General features: G+C 47.8%; 6 protein-coding genes across 6 annotated transcripts; 4 read left to right on the top strand and 2 right to left on the bottom strand.

Moving 5' to 3' along the window:
- Positions 1 to 98: 98 nt before the first annotated feature.
- I303_107760 (uncharacterized protein) lies at positions 99 to 1,463 on the top strand (the record flags this gene model as incomplete). The annotated part of the gene is made up of 7 exons (XM_018411029.1): positions 99 to 176; positions 282 to 361; positions 460 to 561; positions 699 to 780; positions 891 to 1,030; positions 1,222 to 1,338; positions 1,436 to 1,463. The coding sequence occupies 7 exons, from the start codon at positions 99 to 101 to the stop codon at positions 1,461 to 1,463; spliced, it is 627 nt and encodes a 208-aa protein (XP_018259697.1).
- Positions 1,464 to 2,182: 719 nt separating this feature from the next.
- I303_107759 (uncharacterized protein) lies at positions 2,183 to 3,708 on the bottom strand (the record flags this gene model as incomplete). Its single annotated transcript, XM_065969661.1, has 3 exons — positions 2,183 to 2,326; positions 2,623 to 2,839; positions 3,242 to 3,708. The coding sequence occupies 3 exons, from the start codon at positions 3,706 to 3,708 to the stop codon at positions 2,183 to 2,185; spliced, it is 828 nt and encodes a 275-aa protein (XP_065825733.1).
- Positions 3,709 to 5,375: 1,667 nt separating this feature from the next.
- Positions 5,376 to 6,170, top strand: I303_107758 (uncharacterized protein; the record flags this gene model as incomplete). Its single annotated transcript, XM_018411027.1, has 1 exon — positions 5,376 to 6,170. The coding sequence occupies one exon, from the start codon at positions 5,376 to 5,378 to the stop codon at positions 6,168 to 6,170; it is 795 nt and encodes a 264-aa protein (XP_018259695.1).
- A 293-nt stretch (positions 6,171 to 6,463) lies between these two features.
- Positions 6,464 to 7,901, bottom strand: I303_107757 (uncharacterized protein; the record flags this gene model as incomplete). The annotated part of the gene is made up of 4 exons (XM_065969660.1): positions 6,464 to 7,127; positions 7,272 to 7,507; positions 7,577 to 7,758; positions 7,835 to 7,901. The coding sequence occupies 4 exons, from the start codon at positions 7,899 to 7,901 to the stop codon at positions 6,464 to 6,466; spliced, it is 1,149 nt and encodes a 382-aa protein (XP_065825732.1).
- Positions 7,902 to 8,930: 1,029 nt separating this feature from the next.
- I303_107756 (uncharacterized protein) lies at positions 8,931 to 11,120 on the top strand (the record flags this gene model as incomplete). Its single annotated transcript, XM_018411025.1, has 4 exons — positions 8,931 to 9,377; positions 9,506 to 10,418; positions 10,530 to 10,654; positions 10,728 to 11,120. 4 exons carry the CDS (start codon positions 8,931 to 8,933, stop codon positions 11,118 to 11,120), a joined length of 1,878 nt encoding a protein of 625 aa, XP_018259693.1.
- Positions 11,121 to 12,544: 1,424 nt separating this feature from the next.
- On the top strand, positions 12,545 to 13,060 carry I303_107755 (uncharacterized protein; the record flags this gene model as incomplete). Its single annotated transcript, XM_018411024.1, has 1 exon — positions 12,545 to 13,060. The coding sequence occupies one exon, from the start codon at positions 12,545 to 12,547 to the stop codon at positions 13,058 to 13,060; it is 516 nt and encodes a 171-aa protein (XP_018259692.1).
- Positions 13,061 to 13,443: the final 383 nt, after the last annotated feature.

Genomic DNA, 13,443 nt, shown 5'->3' with positions numbered 1-13,443 from the left:
GATCAGTCATTGCCATCGCTTCCTCGCTATCAGCTTAGCAGCGCGCATCACCCAGCTCTTCGCAGCTTCATCAGAATCGAAAATAACTTATAACCAGAATGTCCCACGAAGCCGATAGGGAATTGGCCAGATTATGGCGAGTATCAAGGACGGTACACGAGATGGTCCGAGATAGGGTAAGTCTGTCCGACACATCACTTGTGCGATTGCAACGCTTCCTATCAGTCCGAGGACATTGTCAGTGAAGTAGCAGATCTCATGCTTATTTTGTGGGATCACAGGGCTACTTGGTTGCAGATTACGAGGTGGACGTACCTTTCGACCAATTCAAGAACGATTTTGGGGCAACAGGATCGGTGGAGTATGTTCACCTCTTCACCTTACGTCCTATGCGTACAAATGAGCGAGCATGCCTCCTTCATATAAAGGATATCGCTGACGTTCAGACCGCGATGATAGTCGCGGACCGATGAGTTTCTCTGTGAAACATGCCGAAGACGAAGGGACCCTCTACGTGTATTTCTGTGCCGAGAAGAACGTCAGTAAAGCTGCCATGAAAACGTGAGTATTGATACATCAGCACTTTCACCAATTCGAGGAGGTGTGACAGAACCTTCCCGGTGCCACGACGATGTACAGTCACGAGATTGCCCCGTCGTAGGTATAGATCGTCGCTGACCCGAAAATTTCCCTTATAGATTCATAACATCGATGGATAAGATAGGAGCGAAACGAGGGATAATAATTTGGTCAGAAAAGATGTCGCCTGCCGCAAAGAAAGTGAGTCATACTGTTCTCGGCATCACGACGCCAAAAAATATATCCCTTGCAAGCGATCTAAGATGCTACATTTCAGAGCAGAGCAGAGCTGATGGCGGGGAGCTTCATAGACATTACAAGAGCTAGCATCAGAATACCATTTAGAAGATTTCCAAGAATCAGATCTACTCGTTAATATAACTCGACATTTCTTGGTTCCGAAACATCAAATCATGAGGAAGGAGGAGAAAGATCAGCTGATCAAGCGATAGTGAGTCGAGTCGAGTCTATCTCATCTCACCTCACCTCAGGAGCTCTGCTATCGCTCCATTCGTTATTTGCTCCCTTTCTGCCTTACTCTGTTACTTGAGCGCCTACAACGACAATGATCTGCAGTCACGAAGGTCGAATTCATATGCTGACTCTTCGCCCCCTTGTCATTCACCTTTTTGGTGGAAATAGCCGTCTCAAAGAAACCCAATTACCTCGAATCATGATAACGGACCCCGTAGCTAGGTATTACGGTATGAAGCGTGGGCAGGTGATGAGGATCGAACGAGCGTCCGAGACTGCTGGAAGGTGAGTCGGCGATGGCTTTCCCTCTCTCTCCTCGTGTCACATAGTGTAGCGGGTGGAGTCATTTGAGTAGAGCTGATCATGCTGAGTGTAACTTCAGGTATATCACCTACCGAATATGCATGTAAAACACGTCGCACATCCCATATCTCACATTCCACAGATACGTCACAAAATTGGGCTGCAGATCCACGCTATCAGCGATAAGAGCCGAGACATTTAGCTTTGAAGGCTGAGATGATCATTCTTCTTCTTCTTCTTGGGGCATTTGCGAGATATACTTTCAGACTTATATCAACAACGATATCGTTCCCCCGATTCCCGTCATAGACCTTCAGAACCATGTCATATTTGCATGTATAATTCATCTCCATACGTCGTGTGAGCCACGAAGCATAAACGAGTGGTGATAGATCTCGCAAGTCATCGAAAATCGAAAGAAGCGCTCTTCATTTTCGGTGCATGTGCGTCACTCCGGCAATTTCAATTTGCCAACACCGCCAAGAAAGCCCAATACTGTATATGTGTATATGCAAGATATCATATTCAGTGTTGTACTCTATAGGATGATATGAAGCGATGTTCATGTAGGCTATTGGCCATTGGCTATTGGCTATTGGCTATCGGCTGAGCGTAATGATCGGAATCTAGGAGTTCAAGAGACGGAGAAAACGTATAAACCCAAAAATGTCGAGATGACCTTATTCTAGTATTTTACTTGATGGTTATGTTTATGATAATGTGAGGAATGATGAGAAATCAAGACGCTTCGAATCCATAATCTCAACACCAAGACCAAGACCAAGACCTCTTAACTGACCCTCATCTATGAAGCAGTTGTTGTGGGTTATGCAGTACCCCCACTCAGATCCCTCTTGACCATTCTTGCTTGATCCGTCTCCTGCGATTGGGCAATTGTTGCTGTATTCGCATTGGTATTGCCTTTTCTCCTTATGGCTTTATCGTCTCGTTGTTTACGCATCCATGCGCCCTGTATCGCGGTGTAGATTCATTAGTTTGGCTTCTTCCCCTTTCACAGTTCACCTCCCGGATTCAGTCCCTTGATTCCCTCTGCTGCCGCTACGATACCCAGTTCTGCCGAATCATGTCTAAGCTGATCCAGCGAGCCCAATAATCCTCCAGATTTACCAATTCCGCCCCCGGCCCAGATAACTTCTTTTGTCTAATCAATGCTCATCTCTCCGGGAATAGTGATTCTGAACCCCATTTCACACTCATGCATTTACACGTCACATTTCCAATTCAGCGAATGCAAATATCACTCACGTCTTTAGGTCTCCTCTTCCTTGCCCAACTCTCTTCCAGAGCTCTCTGCTCCGCAATCCGCCTTTCTAGTCCTTTATGATCATCAAATACCGGTCCGCCAACCCTGAATTCCGGATTCGCAGGCTGAGCGGCCCCCGGCGTAGAGGGCGTTGTAGAATCGATGGTCGGTTCATGGTATCCGACCCCTGCCAGTGCCGAGAAGAAGACTATCGTGCAGCTGTATCATCGGAACCCATGCAGAATCAGCAATCGGAATCCATACACTTGTTGAATGCAGTCAGTTTGGCAGATGACCTTGATTCAGAAGAGATCGAAGATCTATTGCCATCAGATGACTTCGCGATCTTGTTTGAGTGTTGTCGTTGGCGAGTCCAATGGTGATCATCAGCTCTGCAAGCAAGCCTGATAATCTGCTGCTATTTTGAACACGCCCAGGATCCCCTCCTTGCTATTCACTGAAAGACGGCGACATGTTCTATCCTTTCTACCTCTCTACCTCTAACGTCGTTGTTCTCATGCATGCTGGTCGATGGCGCACTTCCTAGCCAAATCTCCTCCCTCTCTCTCCTTCACCCAAATTTGCATTCGAATCTACCAACCGAAGGATTGGTCCACTCACCTGAAGAAGACCAACAAGAACGGTAGATTGCCTCTTCGTACAGCCCGCATGAACCTCGCTCCTATCGCCTTGCCTACTCTTTGAGGCGTAACTCCCGTCCATCCTTGAGGAGCGTGTAACGATGCAGACGCCGTTGTCGACAAAGATTTCTCCAGAGATATCGGTCCATTACTATGACTGTTACTGTTATTATAGGCTTGATGAGCCGGAGGAATGTGGTCGTCGTTGAAGCCGAACGTAGCTTTTGTAGGTGATGGTGTAGGTGATCTCTGGGTCAAGTTCCGAGGTTGTTCTAAATTCGACGTCGAACCTGTAGCAGAGGCAGAAGCAGAGCTGGAAGATGGACGACCTGCTTCTGCGCTTATGTACGTCGAGGCGTTCCTTCCGTGTCCATGAGTCGCAGATGAAGAAGAGGGTGTCGATGTCGATGTCGATGTTGATGATGAGATCAGAGGATTGGAAGACATGACGCGTCTTCTTCCGTCTGTTGTTATCGAATCGAAGGAAGTAGTCAAGCTGTTACACTATCGTTAAGTGGTGGTCTGTAGAGATTGTTACCAGGTGAAAAAAGGCAAGTCTGTTTGCTGATTAATGCTGGGTCTTCATGATATTGATATTCGGTATGTCTCTCAATATATCGTCAACATCATGATATCCGCTGCGCAATAGTGAAGCAGATTGGATGAGCTTTGCAGCTGGAATGGAATTCTTGATTCTTGATTCTTAATTCGGTTCAGTTGATATATTTCAGGGGTCCTAGTGAGTATACTCGTGGTGATTCCTGATACAACCGTACCGTGGCGTTTTATCTTGCTTCTAAGGGCCATATTACGTATACAAAAGTCAATATACCCTGACCCGCGAACCCTTTAACAGACACGCGACTGATTGATTGAACCATTGAACGATTGAACGAGCAACTGCATGAGCGTTGAACATCACAGCAGATGGGATAGATGCAGTACTCAGTACTCACAGCGAAAGCAAGAGTCATCGATAAGCGCAACAGTCTGAATCGTGATGTGAACATACCGTCACTGTCACTATCGGTATCGCTGCCTGAGGACTCACGACTGTTTCACCCTCGAAGATACCATGAACAGGTGACACTCCTTTGACACCTATCGGAAAGGTACACACTCTTTCCTCGATTTTCGAACCCCGACAACGCATTCAGTCGCTTTGCGAAGTAGGATGGAAGAGGATACAAAAGGCATTCAATATGCTCCGAGATGATCTGACTATTCCTCTCAAACTGACCACGAACTACTTAGCAGCATTGTACATTGTTCCCCACTCATCGTCTTTTATCCGTGCTCGACCTCAGCTCATTCTGAGAGGTATACAAAAGGCAGTTGTCACTACTGCCAGTAGCTTAGACGAGGACCGTGTAAGATAGACAGACAGATAGATAGATAGATAGACAGACGGGAATTCCCTTGAAACCCATTTAAGCGATCCTCAGCGTCTGAGAATCATAGTATGTGCAATAACCCAAGAAAAAGACTTAAACCCCTGGTAAGTCCAATCTTCACGCGAATGTTTGTACAACATGTCAACGAGTGTGACTGGATTCAGCATCCCGAGACTCCCTGTTGATCCCCCGTGTCAATACATTTTGCCTTGAATGAGACCAAGGATGACTGACTGACTCCGTACCGAGGCCTGGCCTGCGACTGATCCGCGTAAATGAGTGTATTATATAGATCATCGGTGATATTGAACGATGGACGAAAGAGTTCGGACTCGATCAATACCGACCTTCAGACAGATCATCTGGCCTTCATCCCCACGAGGATGGCCTTGATGTTCTCAAAGATATCTGTCCGTCTCCGTCTCTACCTTCCAACTCGATCACTTCAGCTTCAGCTTCGAAACCAAATATTAATACCACACCAACACTTCCAGGGATCGGCGTGACCGTGAATGCCGATTCCACTCATCCGGGCCGATGGGCAAGTCATTCCCCTTTCAGCATCTTCTAATTCACATACAGCTAATACTGTAGCTGTGGATGCGTACTGTGTAGAGGCGGTCAATGAAACGACAACGATCGACAGACGTCTCGCAGGAAGGCAGAAACGATGCATGTTGTTGCCCGATCACTTCGACAAGCGCCTTGGACTCGAATGTCATGTTCGTCAGAAATGAGGATGCTGGATCGAATGATGGTGCCCTTACTACTTCACAAATGTCCGAAGCGGTTTCTCAAACTATCGACACTTTCGAAATCTTGATTGAAAATTTAAAAGTCCAAATATCCTCTTTGGCCTCGTCTTCCTTATTCACGTCGAATGGAGACGTTGGGCCAGGTGATGGGACGATGAATGTTGCTTTTGAGACTTTGTCGGATCTGTCGAACTGTATGGGAGATCTTAGATCGTACACTCAAAAGCCTGATCTTGATATTACCGCTCGGGCTCGGGCTTCCAATACCGCCAACAACAACACTAATACTGACAGCAGCGCCAGCGCCAGGACCAACAGTAACAGCAACAGCGACACCGGCATTGATTGGGGTCTGACTACGACTATACCCCCACTTGCATCGAGTTCGGACTCGAAATCTGGATCTAAGGAGACTCCGAATACATCAAGCCCTAAACCCACCCAACATCGTGCTGACGTTCGAGGCTATGGCCAGATATCTGAATCTGATTTCGGATTTGTCAATTTCGATTGGGACACCAATATCAGAACAATTTCCAATACCAATGTTGGCCCACGAGGGTCAAGTGTTGTAAACGATGATGTTCCTGGTCAACAATCTCTGAGTGATGATGTCAATCTCAGCTTTGATCCCCTATTTTTACTAGATGATTTCAACGGCGGCGACAACAGCCACAACCCCCATCTCATCGGGCAAGGCTCAGAAACTTCCTCCGAGACCCTAGAAGGTGATTCGGCAATGAACTCTGTTACGGATTAGAGCTGGAGGTAGCGATTCGCCACGATTCAATACTTTGATCAACTGATGATCATGGACTTTTGCTAGATATAGCTGTAGAAGCGTGTTAATGGTCGCTGAGATACTGAGATTGTCGTGCATGATCATGTTCAGTTAGCTCAAGCCTTGATGCAAAGAGAAACAAAGGCGAAGCAGCGCAGACAGACAATATACCTTTCTGTAGCGCGACTCGTCATAGCTCCGTTGTCAAAACTTCCGACAAGATGCATGTTGTCCAGATGCCGATACCTTTCGATGATGTACCTCGTACATCACTAGACTCCCTCTTCCAGCCCATCCATCTCCGGATCCCATTTGACAGCTTCTACACTCTTAATGCACAATTCAAAGTATCCCTCTTTATCCTCTTGCCCTTGACCTTGGGCTTTTCCGTTCAATCCAGTCTCGCTTGGTACGTTCGTGGCGTCCGTTGCGTCCTTTGGTGTAGCAGCTTGCGTGGCTCCTACTCTATGATATCCACCAGCCGAATTTGGACTAGCTGACGGGGCTCTCCTTGTCGGTTCTTGGGCTGGTGCAGGGGAAGGAGAATCTTCCTCGATGAGTGATTTCAAATCGTGATCACTCTCAATCTCTTCTTTGGATAACGGGGTTTTACCCCATCCACCCAAGTTGAAATTACCCAACAACCCTTTCGACCCGTTAGCTCCAGAGGTGAGTGGGGAGGAGCCGGAAGGACCGTCGTCCCCTCTATCTCTGCCTAATAATGCGAATCCGATAGTGCGTATTGCCGATTTGTCCAACGGGATAGGCGAGGGTGAAATCACCCCTTTCTTGATCAGGACGAAAGACGAAAGAGGTAGGTAAAGTGTGGATAATGATTGTGGTGTTGCGTGGAAAGTGAATGGATCTAAGGGTACCTTGGAGGATGTTGAATTTGGGGAAGGAGGGAGTTCAAGACGATGTTGGAAGACATCCGACCTACATACAATGCACAGAGGGGAAATTGTGAGCTGTTGTCGCTTTTCTCAGAGTTTGTGTTGATTCTGAATTGAGGCTGCTTTGATGGGATGGGATGGGATGGGACGAAAGATATCTTGAACCTAAGTTCGAACTCAAACTCACTTCGGTCTCCCGTCGACACCTATATTAACTACCCACCTATTCCTCCATCCTTCCCAACCTCTATACCCAACAACAATCTTCAGATGACTATACAGCTCCAGATCCCACGTATCTTGTCCGAACAATGTGGGCTTGGAAGTGTTCCGGAATCCAGCGTAGCCAGTCCTGATTTGCCCTATCTTAGCTTGGGGTATCTTCGTACTCAGATATCCATAGAACGACATATGCGAGTATTGCTGAGAGTCTATTTCCCCTTCTTCACCCTGGCCTGGTGCTTGTGATGCCCTGCTCGAGCTGGAAGATACCCCAGCATCCGAACTGGCATTGGCATTGGAGGGGATGAGGGATAAGTTGCAAGTCGATAAACCGCCAACTTCGATATCCGAACCCAAACCAAATTGGTCGATCTTGTCCACTGGTGGATTCGTCGAGTCGAAGGAGAATATCGTGGTTGGTAGTGCTCTTGGGGTCGGTTCACTCTGCACGACTGCTCGAATATGATTGATCAGCGGACTACTAATGAGAGACACAAATGTTTTTGTGATGCGATTCTTTACGCTCACCTCTTGCAGTGTTGCGCCTGAGCAGGTCGATGGATCGGCCGAGATATGATTTGATAGGGTTAGACATCTTGTATCTGTCCATCGGTGCAGAACATATATGTTGACCTTGTAGTTGGTTGAGCTATATCCGGTTCTTCTGAGCTAGTCAGTCAGACAGAAGGACTTGATGGAGTTGAAGCTTTCTGTCCTTCCTTGCGACTTGAATCCAGCCTATGATTCTCTTGACGAGAAAGATGAACAAGTCGAGCTCAAGGTGGAGGTACTCATACTTGTAGTAGTAGTATGACCGCATCGGATAATCCGCATATATACTACTAGTTGCAACTGTTTTTACCCTGAATTCATCCATTCCACCCTGATGGCACCCTAGCGTCATTCTAGTCCAATAACCAACCACGCAATAAAAAAGCATAGACAGTCAGTCACTACTATCTTACCCACACGTTCATCACATCCTTACTTCCTTGGCTTGGATACAGACTGTCTGATGACGATCCATTGATCGACACGGCAATTTCAGCCTGCAACAACCCCCATCAACATCCTTCATCCCTTCAACCGATACTTGGACATCCGCTTGTCATATCTTGGCGCACGTCCCGCTTACTCAGAACGACTATTCTCTCCACTTCATTTCCAAGATCCTCTTTATTTCATACATACATCCTAGATTTCCACTCAGTGCATCTACCTCTCATAGGTCAAAGACTACTGCTGAACACCTGACATTGCAAGCGCAGGACTCCGCAGGACTCCGCAGGACTCCGCAGGAATAGGAGACCGTGGTCATATCTGGAATAAACGCTTAACCATATTGAACAATCGTGGACAGCTTCATCGGTCTTGCTCGATAAGCGATTGATTGCCCCAAAGCACCTTTGACACGACTACCTAACACCCTTTCATCTCGCTCCATCTCATCACTCCACGAATTATATCCCCTTTGATCGAATACTGCAGAAGCGAACAAGCCACGGAAAAGAGCGTTCACCGGACAGACGAAACGTTAAAGTATATCAATACTTAGTCATCTTCATCTTATCTCTTCCTTCACTTCCCCTCTTGGTGGCTCACCGACTACAGTTTAGCCAAGAACATGTCATCCACATCACCAGAACCACCGACGTTAGACACGCTGAAGATCGATGATGCGGAGAACAAAAGCACACCAGAAGTTCGATCACAAGACTTTTCACCTCGACCACCTTCGCCTGAGGCATCCACACCAGAGCCCGCCGCCCCTACTACTGCCCATCCACCGCCTTCCGAGAATGCGACTGCCGTCAATGGCGATGCTGCTACAACATCATCGCCTTCGCCGGCTACTCAACAGCGCCCGTTACCACAAAGCATAACTTCCGCCCCGGCTGTGCCGAGCAGCACGGCAGCACCTCGACCGTCCGGAGCAGTGGCTGGTGCAAGACCCGGTGTAGCTGGAAGAGGGGGTATGCCGATGCCGATGGGAATGAGAGGCGCTGCGGGTCGAGGAGGAGGACAGATGCAGACTAAGATGTTACCGTCATTGCAGGCAAAGATGGACAAGGTAGGTTCTTCAGTAATCACTACGAACCCCTTGGATCTATTTCGGTTCCAGCTTGATCATCGCCGCGAAACGACAGCTTTCGCAGTTTTAGCTCTGGAGGGAAATTAGCTGACTTTTAATCTGTTCAGATCGCTGCATCGAGACAAGGTCCACCCGGGTCCAATTCGCCCAACGGTGGCATAGGACCTGACCCAAACGCTACCTCAATGGGAGCGCTCCTCCGTTCTCAAGCATTGCGACCGCAACAACAACAGAACAACTCGGGTCCTGCACCTGCTGGACCCAACTCTGGGCCGTTCGGTCTCGCTGCTAGACGAGCTGCAGGAGGAGGGGCGGGCCCACCAAGGCCAAACCTAGGCATGATGGGTATGGGAGCGAGTTCTCCGGCTGGTATCGGACGAGGAGCTGGTGTTGCTGGACGTAGGATGGGTCCCCCCGGTGGCTTGACGCTGAGCGGGATGAAAGGTGCCCCTAAGGAGGAGAATAGCAAATTCAGTGATTTCAAGACTATCATGGACCCCTCGGGATCTCTCAAATTCTCTTCGAAAGCTGTACTCACCGCCAAAGGTGTTGATTTCGCCGATGGCGCTTCCTTCAAGATCAATATGGACGAGATAGAAGTTCTAGGGGAACTGGGTAAAGGAAATTACGGCTCGGTGCACAAGGTGTTCCATCGACCGACGAATGTCGAAATGGCAATGAAGGAAATCCGACTCGAGCTTGACGAATCGAAGTTGAACGGAATTATCATGGAGCTCGATATCCTGCATCGAGCAGTCGCTCCTGAGATCGTGGAGTTCTTTGGAGCGTTCACGATTGAATCGTGTGTCTACTATTGTATGGAATACATGGATGCTGGATCATTGGATACCCTGACAGGAGGCGGAGTGGCGGCCAAAGATCAAGCGTCAGACAAGAATGGCGATGAGCCGGAAGGTAGCGCGCAGGAAAGGGTACCGGAAGATGTGCTCAGGAGGATAACGGGAAGTGTGATCAAGGGATTGAAATTCCTGAAAGATGAATTGCAGATTATGCATCGAGGTGAGCTTCCCCCTGTCTTCTCATTTGACGATGTGCTTTGACGATGTGCTTTGACGATGTGCTAGGCATTGAGAACGGGCTGATTGTGTTGCCGCCCTTGCGTTTGCCCAGACGTCAAGCCGACGAACGTACTGATCAACAAGAAGGGAGAGATCAAATTGTGTGATTTCGGAGTATCAGGTCAACTAGAGAAGAGTTTGGCAAAGACAAATATAGGATGTCAAAGTTATATGGCTGTGAGCTTTCCCCTTAACATCCTTACTCGAAGTAGCTGAGTTGACGGATGTTGCGTTGTGTTTGGGATATCAGCCCGAGCGAATCAAGTCGGAGACCGTTAATCAGAATCCAACTTACACCGTATCCTCGGACGTCTGGTCAGTCGGTCTGTCGATAATCGAATTGGCTAAAGGCTGTTATCCTTACCCGCCCGAAACCTATTCCAACGTCTTCGCACAATTACAAGCTATCGTCAACGGTGCCCCGCCCACTCTACCACCGGGCTACAGTGACAATGCCAATGATTTCGTCGCCAAGTGCTTGATGAAAGATCCCAATCAACGACCGACGTATGCGCAGTTACTAGAACATCCATTCTTGGTTGCTGATAAGGATGCGGAAGTCGATATGGTAGGCTGGGTGAATGCCGCTTTAGAGAGAAAGGCAGCAAGAGGTATCTCAAGTTTGAATCCTATTGAAGCGTAACGAGGTTTATTGAAGGAATGAACAAATCCATTTCCAAATGTCAACCCTCATGACCTGAACTCGCACTCGATTACTCGTTAATCTGCTTCGACATATAACTGCGAGCCTTTGAATACCTCCCAAGAAACCGCCAATCCGCTCTTACGAACCTTAACACGACAAACCAACACATTACGACAATGCTTTCATTCATGATCATAATCAGCTTCCTCATCCAGCCACAGCCACCTAAACCCGAGTACGGATGATTTGTCAGTGCGCGATATACATCACTACAACCTGTTTTCGTCGCGTCTCCTCCATCTCAGCTTCAACGACCACACACTTACTATATATAATCGCTTCAATTGCGGGACAATTCATACACGGAGAAGCAGAACGACCAAATTGAACTTGATCACGGAAGACTTATGCGCCAGAAGAAATGATTGGACTGGCGTGAATTTCAGACTGGCGGAAAGACGTATCATCGAGATCAACTGAAATCAAATACGACAAAGGGTCCGAGTCTATGGTAGAATTCAGATATATAATGTACAGTATTGTATCGTTCTGTACACGCTTACCATGAGTGCATATGCAGTGTCACTTTAGGTAACCTAGGATATCTTAATGTCCTTTCGATTGATGTGTCTTTGAACGTCGTCTGCATACATCTGATCTGACGTGTCATAGTCTGTTGGCTCACTGTAACAACATCAACAGACACGAATCAAATCAGTACCAAAGGAGGAGATACAGTGATTCAGAGAAGCTGCTCGTAGACGGAGATCGTTCCTCCTTTGAGCTGGATGTCGGGCTTGATAAATCGTGTAACCCTTTACACTGCGAGTATTGAATCTGCTGCAATTAGTCCGCGTTTGATCGCAATGCCCTGTATCTGCACTTGTGCATGTACCGCACTGAAATATCAATATCGTATACCAGCTCTTGTCGCACGAGACAGATTCTGTACAGCTTTGAATTCTGAATTCTGAATTCTGAATACAGGACGAGTACTGTACAATACATACCATATCATACAATCCCCAACATCCAGTCGAGTCGAATCGAATCGAATCGGCATGACCAGTCAATCTCCACTCGTCCCGCCATTCCAAAGTGCCCTCAGATGGGAATCAGCAGCTGACGGGTCCTTCAAAGCGCGCACAACGATGAGCATCGATCGAAGATGTCCGAGGTGTGTCTCTGCGGCTGCGTCTGCGTCTGCGTCTGCCTCTACTTATGGCAACGCGGACTGCACGGTTTTTGCTAAACCCGTGGAATTGACGAAAGACGGAGACGGAGAAGGAGACAGAGAGTGGATCACGCGATCCTGCTTGACATGTATGAAACGGCATCGCCCTTGTCCTTTTTCCGGCGTAACTGTAAAATCTTTGGATGATTTTGAGCGCACCGGAGATAAAGACTTGCTTGTTAAAGTGATGTCGGGCAAGATACCACCGCAACATCCCAACAATTACCAACATGACCATGATCATGAATACGAATACGAATACGAATACGAACACGAACGCATTAATGAGGGTGACGATCGGAGGATGAAGATTCGTATTCCCCGTCTTCCGCCACGTTCGGCTGGATACGATACCCAGCAGACCACTCAGGATACTCGTAACCCTCGGACTTCTCAGATGACCGGCAGCGACGTCAACGCAACTCCACGTATCAACCAAAACACGCTCAACCTTTCTGATTCTGATGCTCCCCTATCAATGATTGAGCCTGGACCATCGACTCCATCGATATCTGATAACGAAGTGCAGAGTGATCTATTCGAATTTATCGATTTCGGCGAGCAAGCAGATGATGAGCACAACCACTCCATCATCATTGCTCCCGACACAGAGACTCAGGGAGAGATGGAGCTCTGGCATGGGATATCAGAAGCTTTGTATGCACCAAGCGGATATGGATCGAGGTTGTCAGATCTGCTATGAATATTTTCTGATCGATGAATGCTTCAGCTTCGGGCCATCCATGCTGTGGTTTGACCGGGGACGCGATGTTACTGTATATCAGGAACAGTTCTTTTTGCTTATGGAGATCGTATATGAGTGCAGAAAATGTACGATCAACGAGCGGAGGAGCTTCGTCGCAATGCTGGTGCTGTCTACTGTACTCATGTGTCGTATCGTCCTCGCGCGTGAGCCAAGATACAGTATTATTCGAAATGGATCCGTCAAAGGACTGCATCCCCAATCCTGTTGCCATCACATGCTATGTCATACTGTACCCTGCGCCTCGTCCATGCAGCCTGGGACGAGCAGATCACTTATGCATCATCCATTCAGATCCTCCTTAAACTTCTAGCAGGTCGATC

The sequence above is a fragment of the Kwoniella dejecticola genome, chromosome 10 (assembly GCF_000512565.2).
Source record: "Kwoniella dejecticola CBS 10117 chromosome 10, complete sequence".
NCBI classification, from domain to species: domain Eukaryota; kingdom Fungi; phylum Basidiomycota; class Tremellomycetes; order Tremellales; family Cryptococcaceae; genus Kwoniella; species Kwoniella dejecticola.
This window is presented reverse-complemented; position numbering and strand designations above follow the sequence as displayed.